The sequence below is a fragment of the Embiotoca jacksoni genome, unplaced genomic scaffold (genome assembly GCF_022577435.1).
Source record: "Embiotoca jacksoni isolate LCO1_2020_lvr unplaced genomic scaffold, fEmbJac1.0.p SCAF_29, whole genome shotgun sequence".
In the NCBI taxonomy this organism is placed as follows: Eukaryota; Metazoa; Chordata; class Actinopteri; family Embiotocidae; genus Embiotoca; species Embiotoca jacksoni.
In genome coordinates this window covers 5,525,594-5,540,059 of record NW_027185380.1, presented here as the reverse complement: position 1 = coordinate 5,540,059, position 14,466 = coordinate 5,525,594, and the positions used below count along the sequence as shown (strand labels likewise).

Below are 14,466 nucleotides of genomic sequence, written 5' to 3'. Positions count from 1 at the left end.
GACATTTGAACCAAGTGTTCTTTACTGCGGTGGTTTGTAGAGCCGCTCCTCCTCTCGGCACACACCGTTGGAGCCAATATCACACTTATTTTTAATGTATATATATTCCAATTAAAACAAAAATCAGTCAAACATGATCTGAAACATGAATTCTCGTATAAGAAATCGAATCCTTCGATATACTCTGAAAATGATCACAGTGATGACATTTAGGTCTAATTAAGGGTGTTTATTGAGTACACAAATATATGAATAACATGAAAATAGGATTACATAAATGTGATGAATATAATGAGATTACAAATACACCAGAAATAAACTTTCATGAGCTGATTTGGTCGTGGAATGAAAGAAGGAATATTGAAGGTGGCGCTAACTGTTTTGAAATTAATGTCGGAGTTGATAATCTATCGAGACAGCACCGATTTGATCAAAGATACCGTCCTACTGTTGATGAAGGTCACGGGACTGGAGAGTCCCGTCGTTGTCCTCCCAGTGAGCTGCAGTCGGGCCGAGGGGTTCAGAGATGGAGTTCTCTTCTAGAGACGGCGGATCCAAGAGCTTCCCTTCCTGTATCGTCTCCTTGGAGAATCCTGATTCTTCGATGGTTCTGTCCCTCAGCGGTCCCAGCAGGGCGTTGGCAGGCTCAGGAGAGGACCAGTGACTGGTACGTTGGTGGAAGACCACTTTGAGCTGGGTGATGTCTGGACAGCTTACAAAGATAAAATGATAGCTTGCAGGCTAGAAACTTCAATGGCTAACTGCAGCTGGCCAGACTAAAGTCTCCATGAAAAGACCTCCTCTGGGTGATCCTGGAGAGATTTCTTTGATTTTGTTTGGTCAATTGAAAACGCAATAATAAAAGATTTCCTTGTTTCGCTCCACCAAACCCTATTTAAACTATAGTAAAGATTACATTTAATACAAGTGTTGGTTAATTTTAATATACGTTAAAATATAATGAATAGAGAGAGAGGGAGACAGTGTCCTGCATGTTGGGAGGTTGTCATTTTGACAGCTAAAGTTCCTAAAAGGTGTTAACAATGCTTTAAATCTAGGAGAGTTGAGACTAAAAGGGGTTTTAGGATCTTGAATGAGGGGAAATTTGCAGCAGGTCCACACCTGTGGTCCTGAGGAGGAGAGAGGCTGGATATCATGGTGTCTCCGGATGAAGGGTTGAAGAGGGGGTGGATGGCTATTTGACCTGGAGGGAGGAATGTTTGGGTCTGTCCGCCACACCGTCCTGTGATCACATGTCGAACCAGCTGTAGAGAGAAGCAGAGTGAACAGAGGAGATGCTGAGTGTCTGCAGAGACTCTCTCCATCAGCTGTCAATCAGTGATGCAGCACATGCAGAAAAAACAGCAGGAGGACTTCAATCCCGTTCAGAGACTTCGATCCTGTTCAGAGACTTCAATCCCGTTCAGAGACTTCAATCCCGTTCAGAGACTTCAATCTCGTTCAGAGACTTCAATCTCATTCAGACTTCAATCTCATTCAGACTTCAATCCCGTTCAGAGACTTCAGTCCCGTTCAGAGACTTCAGTCCCGTTCAGAGACTTCAGTCCCGTTCAGACTTCTGATAGAAAAGAATATAGATAGTACAGATATTGGACTTCAGCAGAGCTTCAGGTCTGCTTAACCAACACTTGATTACTAATGTAATGATGGTTCTGTGATGTTCAGGCTTCAGACTGATCTCAGAGCTGTGACACAGTTGAACGTGATCAGCTGTTCAGGGTTGAAATAAGAGAACAAATGGTCGAAGATCAGATGTGATGGATGAGGACTGCTGATTCTCTCTACTTCCTGTCAGCTGGAATCAGCTTTACTTCCTGCAGACATGAACTCAACAACAACAGTCGTCTCCATAGCAACTCAGACACACCATCACAACAAGCTTCAGCTGGTGATTAAACATAGAAGATCTACAACAGTAACAGACAGTGAACTTACTCCAGAGTCTCCAGTCGACAGTTTGGACTCTCACGAAAACCACTCAGCTTCTTCACTGCTGAATCCTGCAGGTGGCTGTTACACAGGTTCAGGTGTTTCAGATTGTAGGGCCTGTAACTCAGAGTTGAGATGAAAGCATCACAGCTGCTCTCTGACAAGCTGCAGGACACCAATCTGAATAAAAGAATAAAAGATGGAGACAAAATCATTTATTTAGCATTTAGGTTTTAAATGAATTTGGTTGTCATCAATGAGCTTTTCACAGCACAACATTAATTTACTTTAGCAACTATCAGTGGACAATTTCTACTCTTTCTGCAACAAACATAGAAGATCTACAACAGTAACACAGTGTGAACTTACTCCAGAGTCTCCAGTCTACAGTGTGGACTCTCCAGAATACCGCAAAGCTGCCTCACTGCTGAATACTGCAGGCTGTTGAAACTCAGGTCCAGAAGTCTCAAATGGGAGTGGTTGGACCTCAGAGCTGAGGCCAGACAATAAGAGCTGCTCTCTGACAAACTGCAGCTCCTCAATCTGAATAAAGAATAAAAGCAGTGAGTTTAGAATCATTCAGTGTTTCATGGTGTGTTCAGAGCTGAAGAAGATTCACAATGTACAAGTTTAGAAAATGGAAACTTGAAACAGCTGCAGGTTGAAACAGTGAAACAGAAGCAGTGAAGAAGAGCTCTCATTAATATGAATGACAACATGCTGCTGCTTCAGTAAAGACGGAGTGACTTCAGTTCTTAAACTCTGCAGCTCCACCAGTGGCAAACATGTGGTTGCATTGTAACCATGATTGTCTGAGTGAAGAGACCATCTCTCCACTCCGTTGCATATTTCATATGTACAGGGAATGACCCCCAGCCTGTCAGGGTACGTGGATACATCACACCGGCTTGCCCAATCACGCCCTATGGTTTACCTACAAAGCACCTGTACCTCTCAAGGTGCTGCGCTCAACACGGGCCCCACCGAACGCGCCAGCTCACAACCCAGGACCAATACGGCAGTATAGGGAATCACAGCCGGCCAGAGAGATGTCGGCTCAACAGGGCCGACGGTGTTATCCCTGCTGTCAGACAACTCGTGTCTGCATGAGCCCCTCCAAGCGCGTCAGCTCACAAACCCGCGAGCAACACACCGGTACCGGGAGTCACAGTCGCTGTAGCCGGGACGAAAGGAAAGAAAAAGAGCAAAAAGAAACAGCAATCCGGGGAGGCTGGCCAAAGACAGACGTCCAACCTTAAACTGTAACTCCCACACAAACTTCTCATAAGTTAAATCACAGATTGTCACACTGCACCCTGACTCAGGTGGAGATCAAACAATCCCTGATTTCACGCCAGCACAGGTGCTTTATTGGTAAACTGTAGGGCATGACCATCTTAAAGAAATATCCATGTACCCTGACAGGCAGGGGGTCATTCCCCATACATATGAAATATGTAACAGAGTGGAGAGATGGTCTCGAGATGAGAGAGAACTCAAACTGATCGTGGACTGAACGTGGAAGAAAAGTCCATCAGATGATGTGATCTGTTTAAATATTTCAGTCCAACATCATCACATGACTTCAGACCAGTGTGAACAAGCAGACACTGAACATTTATTTGTTGGATTCTGATGTTGTGGAAAAGATTTTGATATAAATGTCAGACTTTAAGGTGGAAATCCAGAGTTTCACAGTCAATCATCCAGTGAAGGATTTTTCTTCTTCTTTGAAGGTTTTAAATGTGGACGTTGCTCCGTCAGAGTCAGTGGACTAAACCAGTGAAGAAGAAAACAGACTTTCCCCTGAAGATCCTCAGTGTGGATCAGTAGAATATCAGCTGATGTCTGCAGTTTAGTGTCACCACAACTTTCACATCATGTTCATCTCAGCACAACTAAAACACGGTGTCTGACCTCAGAGTCTCCAGACTACAGTGTGGACTCTCCAGAAAACCACACAGCTTCTTCACTCCTGAATCCTGCAGGCCGTTGTAGAAGTTCAGCTCCAGATGTTTCAGGTGGGACGGGTTGGACTTCAGAGCTGAGACCAGAGCATCACCACCGGTCGCTTCAAACCTGCAGCCCCACAATCTGAATAAAGAATAAAAGACGGAGATAAAATCGTGAATGATCCAATCAGATGTGTTCAGGTTTTACTACTGTGTTTCCCCCAAAAAAATTTGTGATGCTGCATAAAATGTAAATAAAAACAGAAAGTGATGGTTAGCAAACCATGTAAACCCATATTTAAATGATAATAGACCAAAGACAACGTATCAAATGTTGAAATTGACAAGTTTTATTTAAGCGTGCTCCGATCTGAATTTTTGAGGTTTGTGTTGTTTCATGTGACCATGTCCTTTTATTGTCCTGCTAAAAGACACAGCTGTCGGCTTCGTGTCACAACTGGCTCCAACAGATCAAGGTTCATCTGCTGCTGATGTCGCCGTTCACCATCTTCATACAACAATTCAACATACAGAGTACGAAGGAGCCGCTCGCTCCTTAACTGATGTCACCTTTCTGCTGCTGCAGTCCAGCGGCCAGGATGTCTAAAAGCAGCCCACATATGGGGGGTTCGAGTGCGTTGGCTTGACATCTGGTTTTAACCTTTTAAAGAAGTTTTAGAACAGTACTGAATCATTGTGGGGAGACTGCTCCGAATTTTGTCTCCCCTTATCTGGATGGACTACCGCCAGTGACATTTACCAACATGGATGTCTCAAGCATGCTTGAGAGATTGTCGTAGCTACATGCTGAAATCTGCTTTATGAGGCACATGATGCGGCTACAGGCTGGGGTAAACTCAGAACTTATACCATCGTAACTGGGTTAGATCGTTAAGCGTTCAAATGATCTGACTCGGGGCTGATGGGCCAGATGTGTCTGCACTAAGGGCTGGAGCCACTGGCATGGACGACGCAGTGCAGGGTGGATGGCACTGGAGAACACTATGGTGGGAGCCTCGGGCTGGGTGGCACTGGAGAACGTTGTGGCTGGAGCCTTGGGGTGGGTGGCACCGGAGAACAGTATGGGGGGAGCCTCAGGGTGGGTGGCACCTGAGAGCGGCACTGGACTTGGAGAAGGCAATAACAATGGATAACCCCAATGGAGTAATGTCTCTGCTGGGCACTCCAAAGTTTGGGAAACCTCTGACCTGCTCATCCAAAATGTCTTGGCAACCCTCTCGACATAGTCACCGACAGAGGATCACAGTTCACCTCCCAAAGTATGGAAAGCCTTCTGCTGCCTCGGGAGCCCCTGTCAGCCTTTCATCGGGATTTCACTCCCGGACCAACGGCCAAACCGAGAGGCTGAATCAGGAGCTGGAGGCTCCTCCAACCCAAGTTCTTGGAGCTTCCATTTGCCCTGGGACGAGTACGCCTGTAACTCCCATACCTCGTCTGCCACCAGCCTCTCCCCCTTTCCTGCTCTCGAGGATGAGGTTCCGGTGCCGTCCGTGCAGCACCATCTCCCCCGTTGTCATTGGATCACCAGGGTTGCTTTGCCTACACTCCTGGTCAGAAGGTTTAGCAATCCACCAGAAACATTGTTATATTGGTCCATTCCCGATTGTTGAAGTTATCAATGAGGATCCACCCGGTGTTCCGTGTCTCCCTCCCGAAACCCGTCTCAACAAGAGCTCTTTGTTGTCGAACCCAGATTCCAAAAGTAAAGCGGTTTCCCTGTTTTAGAGCAGGCAGTGAGTGAGTCATTGGTCACTTGACTCCGGCTCCAGCCTCTCCATTGACAAGACTGAAAACCACAAGGGATTCTCTTTTTATTTTAAGTTTACCTCTCTCACTTTATTGTTAAAGCTTCTAAGTTTCATCTTCTTGCATTACAGTTTCAACGCTCTTCAATTTTGTTTTATTCCAAACTAAGGAAATTACCAGCCAAGTGAAAAATTTGTGCTTTTATTTATTATATTTTCTATATCATCTTTTCATTTGTTCAAGAATGCCATGTGGTCCTGTTATAGGACCAAATATACATGTCCATAACACCAACAATATAAGTTTAGTTATAATGAATGTCTGTGGCAGTGTTGTTTGGTGCTATCACTGTAATTCTTAATATTTAGCTCTAAGTTATGACAGATCCATCTTTATTTTTTAAGGGGTATGTTCTCCTGTTTCTGTTTGCCTAATTATCTCACATGTATTATTGTCTGTATGTTTGTTTTTGTTTTTTTCTAGTGTTTTTGTTCAAGTCTAGTATTGTTAATTTGCTTGCTGTAACTTTTTTTTTTCCTTTTGTGTAATGTCTTGGTTTGTATTTGCATATTTTGTGAGTATGGACTCCCTTGAAAACGAGGTGGTACATCTCAAGGGGGTTATTCCTCAAAGAATTTTGTTCAAAAATTCTACAATAACAGACAGTCAGTGAACTTACATCAGAGTCTCCAGTCTACAGCGTGGACTCTCCAGAAAACCACTCAGCTGCTTCACTGCTGAATCCTGCAGCTGGTGGTTTCTACTCAGGTTCAGATGTTTCAGATTGGAGGAGTTGGACTTCAGAGTTGAGGCCAGAGAATAACAGCTGGTCTCAGACAAATTGCAGGACTGCAATCTAAAGAAAGAATATATTTATTTAGAGAGACAACTGAAAATATGACAAAATTAAATTTAAAGGATATATTTAAGGATGAAGTTATGTTTGTACATAAATGAGCTAAAGCTGGTGATTAAATACAGAAAATCTACAACAGTAACAGACAGTGAACTTACTCCAGAGTCTCCAGTCGACAGCGTGGACTCGCCAGAAAACCACTCAGCTTATTTACTGCTGAATCCTGCAGCTCCTTTCCACTCAGGTCCAGATGTTTCAGATGGGAGGGGTTGGACCTCAGAGCTGAGGCCAGAGAATCACAGCTGATCTGTGACGAACAGCAGCTCCGCAATCTGAATAAAGAATAAAAGCTGTGAGTTTAGAATCATTCAATGTTTCATGGTGTGTTCAGAGCTGAAGAAGCTTCACAATGTACAAGTTTAGAAAATGGAAACTCCAAACAGCTGCAGGTTGAAACAGTGAAACAGAAGCAGTGAAGAAGAGCTCTCATTATAATGAATGACAACATGCTGCTACTTCAATAAAGACGGAGTGACTTCAGTTCTTAAACTCTGCAGCTCCACCAGCGGCTCCATTGATACAAACTCATGTTGTTCAACAAACTGATCCCAGATCCCACTGAATGTGGAAGAAAAGTCCATCAGAAGATCCAAACTACATCTACAACATTTGATGTGATGTGATGCTGTTAGAATATTTTAGTCCAACATCATCACATGACTCCAGACCAGTGTGAACAAGCACATACTGAACATTTATTTGTTGGATTCTGATGTTGTGGAAAAGATTTTGAGTTTTACAACCCCGTTTCCAAAAACGTTGGGACGCTGTGTAAAATGTAAATAAAACTGAATTTGATCATCATGTAAACTCATATTTAATTGAAAATAGACCAAAGACAAATGTTGAAACAGAAATTTGATTGTTTTATGAAAAATATGTGCTTCTTTTGAATTTGATGGCAGCAACACGTCTCTATAAAGTCGTGACATGGTCAACAAAAGACTGGAAAAGTGTAAAGATAAAAAAAATATAAAAAAACACCTGGTGGAACATCTGACAACTAATTAGGTTACCATGGCAACAGATCAGTAACATGATTGTGCATATAAAAAAAAAATCATTTCAAAGAGGCAGAGTCTCAGCAGTGAAGATGGGGAGAGGTTCACCACTCTGTGAAAGACTGTGTGAAAATAGTGCAACAATCTAAGAATAATGTTCCTCAATGTAAAACTACAAAGAATTAGTGGATTTCATCGTCTATGATTCATAATATCATTAAAAGATTCAGAGAATCTGGAGAAATCTCTGAACACAAGGGACAAGGAAACCAATATTGGATGGTGGTGATCTTCGGGCCTTCAGGCAGCACTGCATTAAAAACAGACACAATTCTGGAGTGGAAATCACTGCATGGGCTCAGGAACACTTCTGAAAGCCATCGTCTGTGAACACAGTTCATCGCTGCGTCCACAAATGCTGTTAAAACTTTACAAAGAAGAAACCAGACAGAAACATGATCCAGAAACACCGCCGCCTTCTCTGGACCGAGATCATTTAAGATGGACTGAGGTGAAGTGGAAAACTGTCCTGAGGTCTGATGAATCTGAGATTCTTTTTGGAAATCATGGACGCTGCATCCTCCAGGTTAAAGAGGAGAGGGACCATCCAGCTGGTTATCAGCGCTCAGTTCAAAAGCCAGCATCTGTGATGGTACAGGGATGCATTACTGCACATAGCATGGGTAGCTTGAACATCTGGAAGGAAGCATTAATGCTGAATGATATATTCAGGTTTTGGAGCAACATATGCTGCCATCCAGACAACGTCTCTTTCATTTCACTTTCAAAACTCCAAAACCTGGTCTCCTCAGTTCCCAAATATTTACATTAAAAGAAGAGGTGATGAACACAGTGGTAAACATGACCCTGTCCCACCTTTTTAGAGATGTGTTGCTGCCATCAAATTAAAAATGAGAATATATTTTTATAAAACAATAAAATGTATCAATTTCAACATTTTATGTCATTGGAGGTCTATTTTTAATTAAATATGGGTTTATGTGATTTGTAAATGATTCCATTCTGTCTTTATTTACATTTTCAGTATATATTTTCAGATCAGCAGAATATCAGCGTGATGTCTGCAGTTTAGTGTCACCACCACTTTCACATCATGTTCATCTCAGTACAAATCAAACATGGTGTCTGACCTCAGAGTCTCCAGACTACAGTGTGGACTCTCCAGAAAACCACACAGCTTCTTCACTCCTGAATCCTGCAGGTTGTTTCCACTCAGGTCCAGATGTTTCAGATGGAAGGGGTTGGACTTCAGAACCGAGACCAGAGAATCAAAGTCGGTATCTGACAACATGCAGTGCTTCAATCTGAATAAAGAATAAAAGACGGAGATAAAAATCATGTCTGAGCCAATCAGATGTGCTCAGTTTTAATTACTTTGTCGTCATGTCAGCCTTTTACTGACATCATCCAAATGTCAACACAGATTGATAACATGCTGCTCACCTCCATCAGGTCAGAAAATAGGAAATAGGATCAATATCAAACCTGACATGCTGGACTTCAAACTGTTTATTATTTCATAATTACATTATTTGTAATGTGGGACTGCAGAGTTTGGACCCAAAAGCATGACTTGAAACACAGGGAGTAAAAGTTTGGCAAACCTTTACGGAGAAAACTCCAGTACCAAAGCACAGGCTGAGTAAGCAGTGTTATCAGGTAAAAAGAAGAGGAAGAGGTAGAGGTCAGAAAGACAACAGCTGCAGTACGTTGGTAGAACGGTTGATACGGCGAGAACAACAAGGAACCGGCACACAAGACAAGGAGCACGCAGACTAAAGACACGCCAGGAGATCAGAGGACAGGTGCACACGAGCAGGACGGACAATCACACCGGCAGGGGATGCTAGATGGTCGGCACATAGTGAATATCACCTTGGAGGTGTCAAAACGCTTTTACACTGGTTCCCATTCACACACACATTCACACACTACTGGAGCTGACCTGCCATGAAGGTGCTCATCATCAGGAATACAGTCACACACGGAGACCACAGCCAGCCGAAGGAAGACACAGGAAGTAACCACATAAAACAGGAAATGGAAACGCTCTCTCTCTTCGTAACAAAGCGGGTTGTACAACACTGGGTAAAACTAAATAAAAAACAATGAAAACAGAATTAGCAAATCATGTAAACCCATATTTTATATTGAAGATGAACCAAAGACGAAACACCAGCCGAAGCAGGTGGGATGAATGGTTGTAGAGATATACACAGGAGAGATGGACAGAGAGACAGACAGAGACAGACAGACCTCAGAGTCTCCAGTCTACAGTTCGGACTCTTCAGTCCAGCAGACAGCAGCTTCACTGCTTCAGAGTCCTGCAGGTGGTTTCCACTCAGGTCCAGCTCCGCCAGGTGGGAGGGGTTGGATTTCAGGGCCGAGGCTATGACCGCCAAGTGAGTCACTGAGAGTCCACAGTCAGTGAATCTGTCATGACACATTACAAAATATGTTATTATGAAAGAGGACACTTTAGATTTACTTCATGTGTTTGATGAGAAACATCCTGTTTGACATTCAGTCTTCACATCAGTGCATCACGTCTGCTACAGTCAGCTTCATGCAGGGGCGGAGCTAGACACTCTTAGCACAGAGAGGGCGGAGATAGACACTATTAGCACACAGGGGACACTCTTGGCACATTCTGAACTGGCTGTACTGTTATTTTAAAATGCACAACTCTAAAATAGATTAAATGTCATATCCTGCGAGCACATAACTGTCAATTATTGAGCGGAAACAACCTCTGTACAAAACAGGAGAGCCACTTCGTCCAACAATAATAAAAATTAATATACAACAATTTAAAAAAACAGGTTGCCTGTTGCATTCAGATGCTGCAGCACCAAAGACGGCACATCACACTTCAACTGCGTTGGTTGAGGATTGACAGCGACAGTCAGTGACAGTCTCACCGTGTCTTTCTTACCGGGAACAACAATCAGACACAGTGATCCACAACACTGTACAAAGCCACGTATAAAGTAGTAGACGGTCTACAACCACAGGTGCCCAGATGTTTAAACTACGGAAAGAACAGAAACTCTGACCTCAGTGAGGAGGTGTGGTCAAACCCCGTTGCTAGGCAACACATCCTTTCAACAGATGGAATTGGTTGATAAAAAAAAAAAAAAAAAAAAAAAAAAAATACACTCTTGGTGATGAAGAGACAGAATGGACAGCAGCCTCCAGTGGAGATAAAATGAAGTGCTTGTTAAAGTATTAGCGTGATGAAGGTTGGAACAGAGGGCAGCACTGTGGTGCAGTTGTTAGCATTATCGCCTCACAGCAAAAAGGTTCTGGGTTTGAATCTGGGCCTTTCTGTGCGGAGTTTGCATGTTCTCTCTCTGCCTGCGGGGGTTCTCTCTGGGTACTCCGGCTTCCTCCCACCATCCAAAGACATGCATGTCAGGTTAATTGGTGATTCTACAAATTGCCCTTAGGTGTGAATGGTCTTTGTTTCCTTCTGTCTCTATGTGTTGGCCCTGTGATAGGCTGGCAACCTGTGCAGGGTGTACCCTGCCTTTGCCCAAAGTGAGCTGGGATAGGCTCCAGCACCCCCGTGACCACGTTCAGGATAAAGCGGGTATAGATAATGGATGGATGGAGGTTGGAACAGACTCCAGTCATTTCTACACTCACCAAACAGCTTCATCACTTTCATGTTCTTGTGTTGAGTTGGAGAAGTGAGCAAACATCATCCTGCTGATAGAATCTGGAGACTTTCATCAACCTCATTCACAGTCTGAAGAATATTTCTGACCTCGCAGTTTTTTCCTCTGATGAAGAAACTCTTCATCCTCTTAAAAGTCCTCTCTGATCCGGACAGTTTAAAAAAATTAAAAAAAAATTGATACATCTTTTACCTTGTTCATTGCTGCTGAACTGATGAGTTGCCAACTCAATTTCATTGTATTTTTTACAGTGACAATAAACTGCCTTATGTCCTTATGAAGAACTTTTTTATCTTTAAAAGAATCTACTCTGAACTTTAAGTAGAAATCCTTAGAGAAACGTCACAACACTTAAGAATTTTCCTAGAATGTCGTCACCAGAAGGAACTTTTAGTTTGAGGAGTCTCTGTGAATACTAGCCTGATTAATCCCGCGTGGACTCACCGAGCCTTCCTGCAGTTTCTCACAGCCTGGACGAGTAACTGTCGGCCCTCCACGGACGTGTTGTACTTCTCCATGTCCAACTCATCCTGAACTTCCGGTGACATCAGCAGAATGGAGGCCAGGACCGAGCAGTGGTGCTCCGAGAGCTTCTTCTCCAATTTGTTCTCCAACTTCAGGAAGTCTCTCATCTCCTGACGTACCGAGACGTTGTCCATCGCCGTTCCTGTGAGACACGAAGTTTCAGCCCGGCTGAAGCGCTTGCAACACGGTGGAAAAGGCAGAATTACATCAACCACATAGTGGAAAACGAAAGTGAGAGAATAAACTCAAAGAGAGGGTGAGAACAGGAGGGGCCTTTTGAAGCTTCATCGGGTGCTGTGATTGGTCAGGAGCTGCTGATGTCACAAACACCACATCCTTCATGTGACCACAGCATTGACACCAGTGGTGTGTTGTTTGGTAAGAACAATTCCTTTCTGTTTAATTATTTTCCTGTAACACGCAGACAATTTAATCATTAAATGAGCTGCAGTGGAGCTTAATGAACTCTACAGCTGTTTGTGGTTGTTGTCAATACAAAGCCCAAAAGAAGCCCAGGGATGGACTGACAGCTGACACAGCTGCACACGAACACTGAAACACGGGACGCAGAAAAAAGGAAGAGGTCCAACACCGCCACCTACTGGCCACGGCACCGCGTTACAAGCGCAGTCACAGGCTGAGACGCAGCAGGTGCTCCTGGTGGTGTTTGAAGTCATGTTACTTGTACATGAATTCAACCTGGATCAAGAAAACTAAAAAACGTCCTTATTTGGAGAAAAGAAATGGCAGACGATCGTTCCGAGAGGGACGAAAGAGAGGCCCTGCAAGACATAGATATAGATACTGTATATACAGTACTGTATATATATATACATTATATTTACTGTATACAGTATATTTACCGTGTATATATATATATATGCAGTATATATACAGTATGTATATATATATGTTGTATATACAGTGGGTACGGAAAGTATTCAGACCCCTTTAAATTTTTCACTCTTTGTTTCATTGCAGCCATTTGCTAAAATCAAAAAAGTTCATTTTATTTCTCATTAATGTACATTCAGCACCCCATGTTGACATAAATAAACAGAAATGTAGAAATTTGTGCAAATTTATTAAAAAAGAAAAACTGAAATATCACATGGTCATAAGAATTCAGACCCTTTGCTGTGACACTCATATTTAACTCACATGCTGTCCATTTCTTCTGATCCTCCTTGAGATGGTTCTACTCCTTCATTGGAGTCCAGCTGTGTTTAATTAAACTGATTGGACTTGATTAGGAAAGGCACACACCTGTCTATATAAGACCTTACAGCTCACAGTGCATGTCAGAGCAAATGAGAATCATGAGGTCGAAGGAACTGTCCAAGGAGCTCAGAGACAGAATTGTGGCAAGGCACAGATCTGGCCAAGGTTACAAAATAATTTCTGCAGCACTCAAGGATCCTAACAGCACAGTGGCCTCCATAATCCTTAAATGGAAGAAGTTTGGGACGACCAGAACTCTTCCTTGACCTGGCCGTCCAGCCAAACTGAGCAATCGTGGGAGAAGAGCCTTGGTGAGAGAGGTAAAGAAGAACCCAAAGATCACTGTGGCTGAGCTCCAGAGATGCAGTAGGGAGATGGGAGAAAGTTCCACAAAGTCAACTATCACTGCAGCCCTCCACCAGTCGGGGCTTTATGGCAGAGTGGCCCGATGGAAGCCTCTCCTCAGTGCAAGACATATGAAAGCCCACATAGAGTTTGCCAAAAAACACATGAAGGACTCCCAGACTATGAGAAATAAGATTCTCTGGTCTGATGAGACCAAGATTGAACTTTTTGGCATTAATTCTAAGCGGTATGTGTGGAGAAAACCAGGCACTGCTCATCACCTGCCCAATACAATCCCAACAGTGAAACATGGTGGTGGCAGCATCATGCTATGGGGGTGTTTTTCAGCTGCAGGGACAGGACGACTGGTTGCAATTGAAGGAAAGATGAATGCGGCCAAGTACAGAGATATCCTGGAAGAAAACCTCTTCCAGAGTGCTCTGGACCTCAGACTGGGCCGAAGGTTCACCTTCCAACAAGACAATGACCCTAAGCACACAGCTAAAATAACAAAAGAGTGGCTTCGGAACAACTCTGTGACCATTCTTGACTGGCCCAGCCAGAGCCCTGACCTAAACCCAATTGAGCATCTCTGGAGAGACCTGAAAATGGCTGTCCACCAACGTTCACCATCCAACCTGACGGAACTGGAGAGGATCTGCAAGGAAGAATGGCAGAGGATCCCCAAATCCAGGTGTGAAAAGCTTGTTGCATCATTCCCAAGAAGACTCATGGCTGTACTAGCTCAAAAGGGTGCTTCTACTCAATACTGAGCAAAGGGTCTGAATACTTATGACCATGTGATATTTCAGTTTTTCTTTTTTAATAAATTTGCACAAATTTCTACATTTCTGTTTTTTTCTGTCAAGATGGGGTGCTGAGTGTACATTAATGAGAAATAAAATGAACTTTTTTGATTTTAGCAAATGGCTGCAATGAAACAAAGAGTGAAAAATTTAAAGGGGTCTGAATACTTTCCGTACCCACTGTATGTGTATGTATATATATATATATATGTGTGTGTATATAAATCTATAGATAGCTAGATATATATATATATATATCTATAGATAGATAGATATATGTGT

The 14,466-nt window shown here is 43.1% G+C and overlaps 1 protein-coding gene across 1 annotated transcript; it reads right to left on the bottom strand.

Annotated features, from left to right (window-relative positions):
* Positions 1-214: 214 nt before the first annotated feature.
* On the bottom strand, positions 215-12,056 carry LOC138205678 (ribonuclease inhibitor-like). Its single transcript, XM_069161817.1, has 9 exons — positions 11,732-12,056; positions 9,864-10,040; positions 8,738-8,911; positions 6,684-6,857; positions 6,349-6,525; positions 3,868-4,044; positions 2,320-2,493; positions 1,957-2,130; positions 215-1,265 (listed from the first exon to the last, which is right to left on the bottom strand). Exons 1-9 carry the CDS (start codon positions 11,944-11,946, stop codon positions 1,250-1,252), a joined length of 1,458 nt encoding a protein of 485 aa, XP_069017918.1. The 5' UTR covers positions 11,947-12,056; the 3' UTR covers positions 215-1,249.
* Between the last annotated feature and the right edge of the window lie 2,410 nt (positions 12,057-14,466).

Excerpts from the sequence above, each read along its gene's own strand:
- LOC138205678 (XM_069161817.1), bottom strand. The coding sequence starts at position 11,946 with ATGGACAACGTCTCGGTACGTCAGGAGATGAGAGACTTCCTGAAGTTG. Across the intron at positions 6,526-6,683 it reads TGTCGACTGGAGACTCTGGA|ATTGCAGTCCTGCAATTTGT; the intron begins GTAAGTTCACTG and ends TTCTTTCTTTAG. Across the intron at positions 4,045-6,348 it reads TGTAGACTGGAGACTCTGAT|ATTGTGGGGCTGCAGGTTTG; the intron begins GTAAGTTCACTG and ends TTCTTTATTCAG.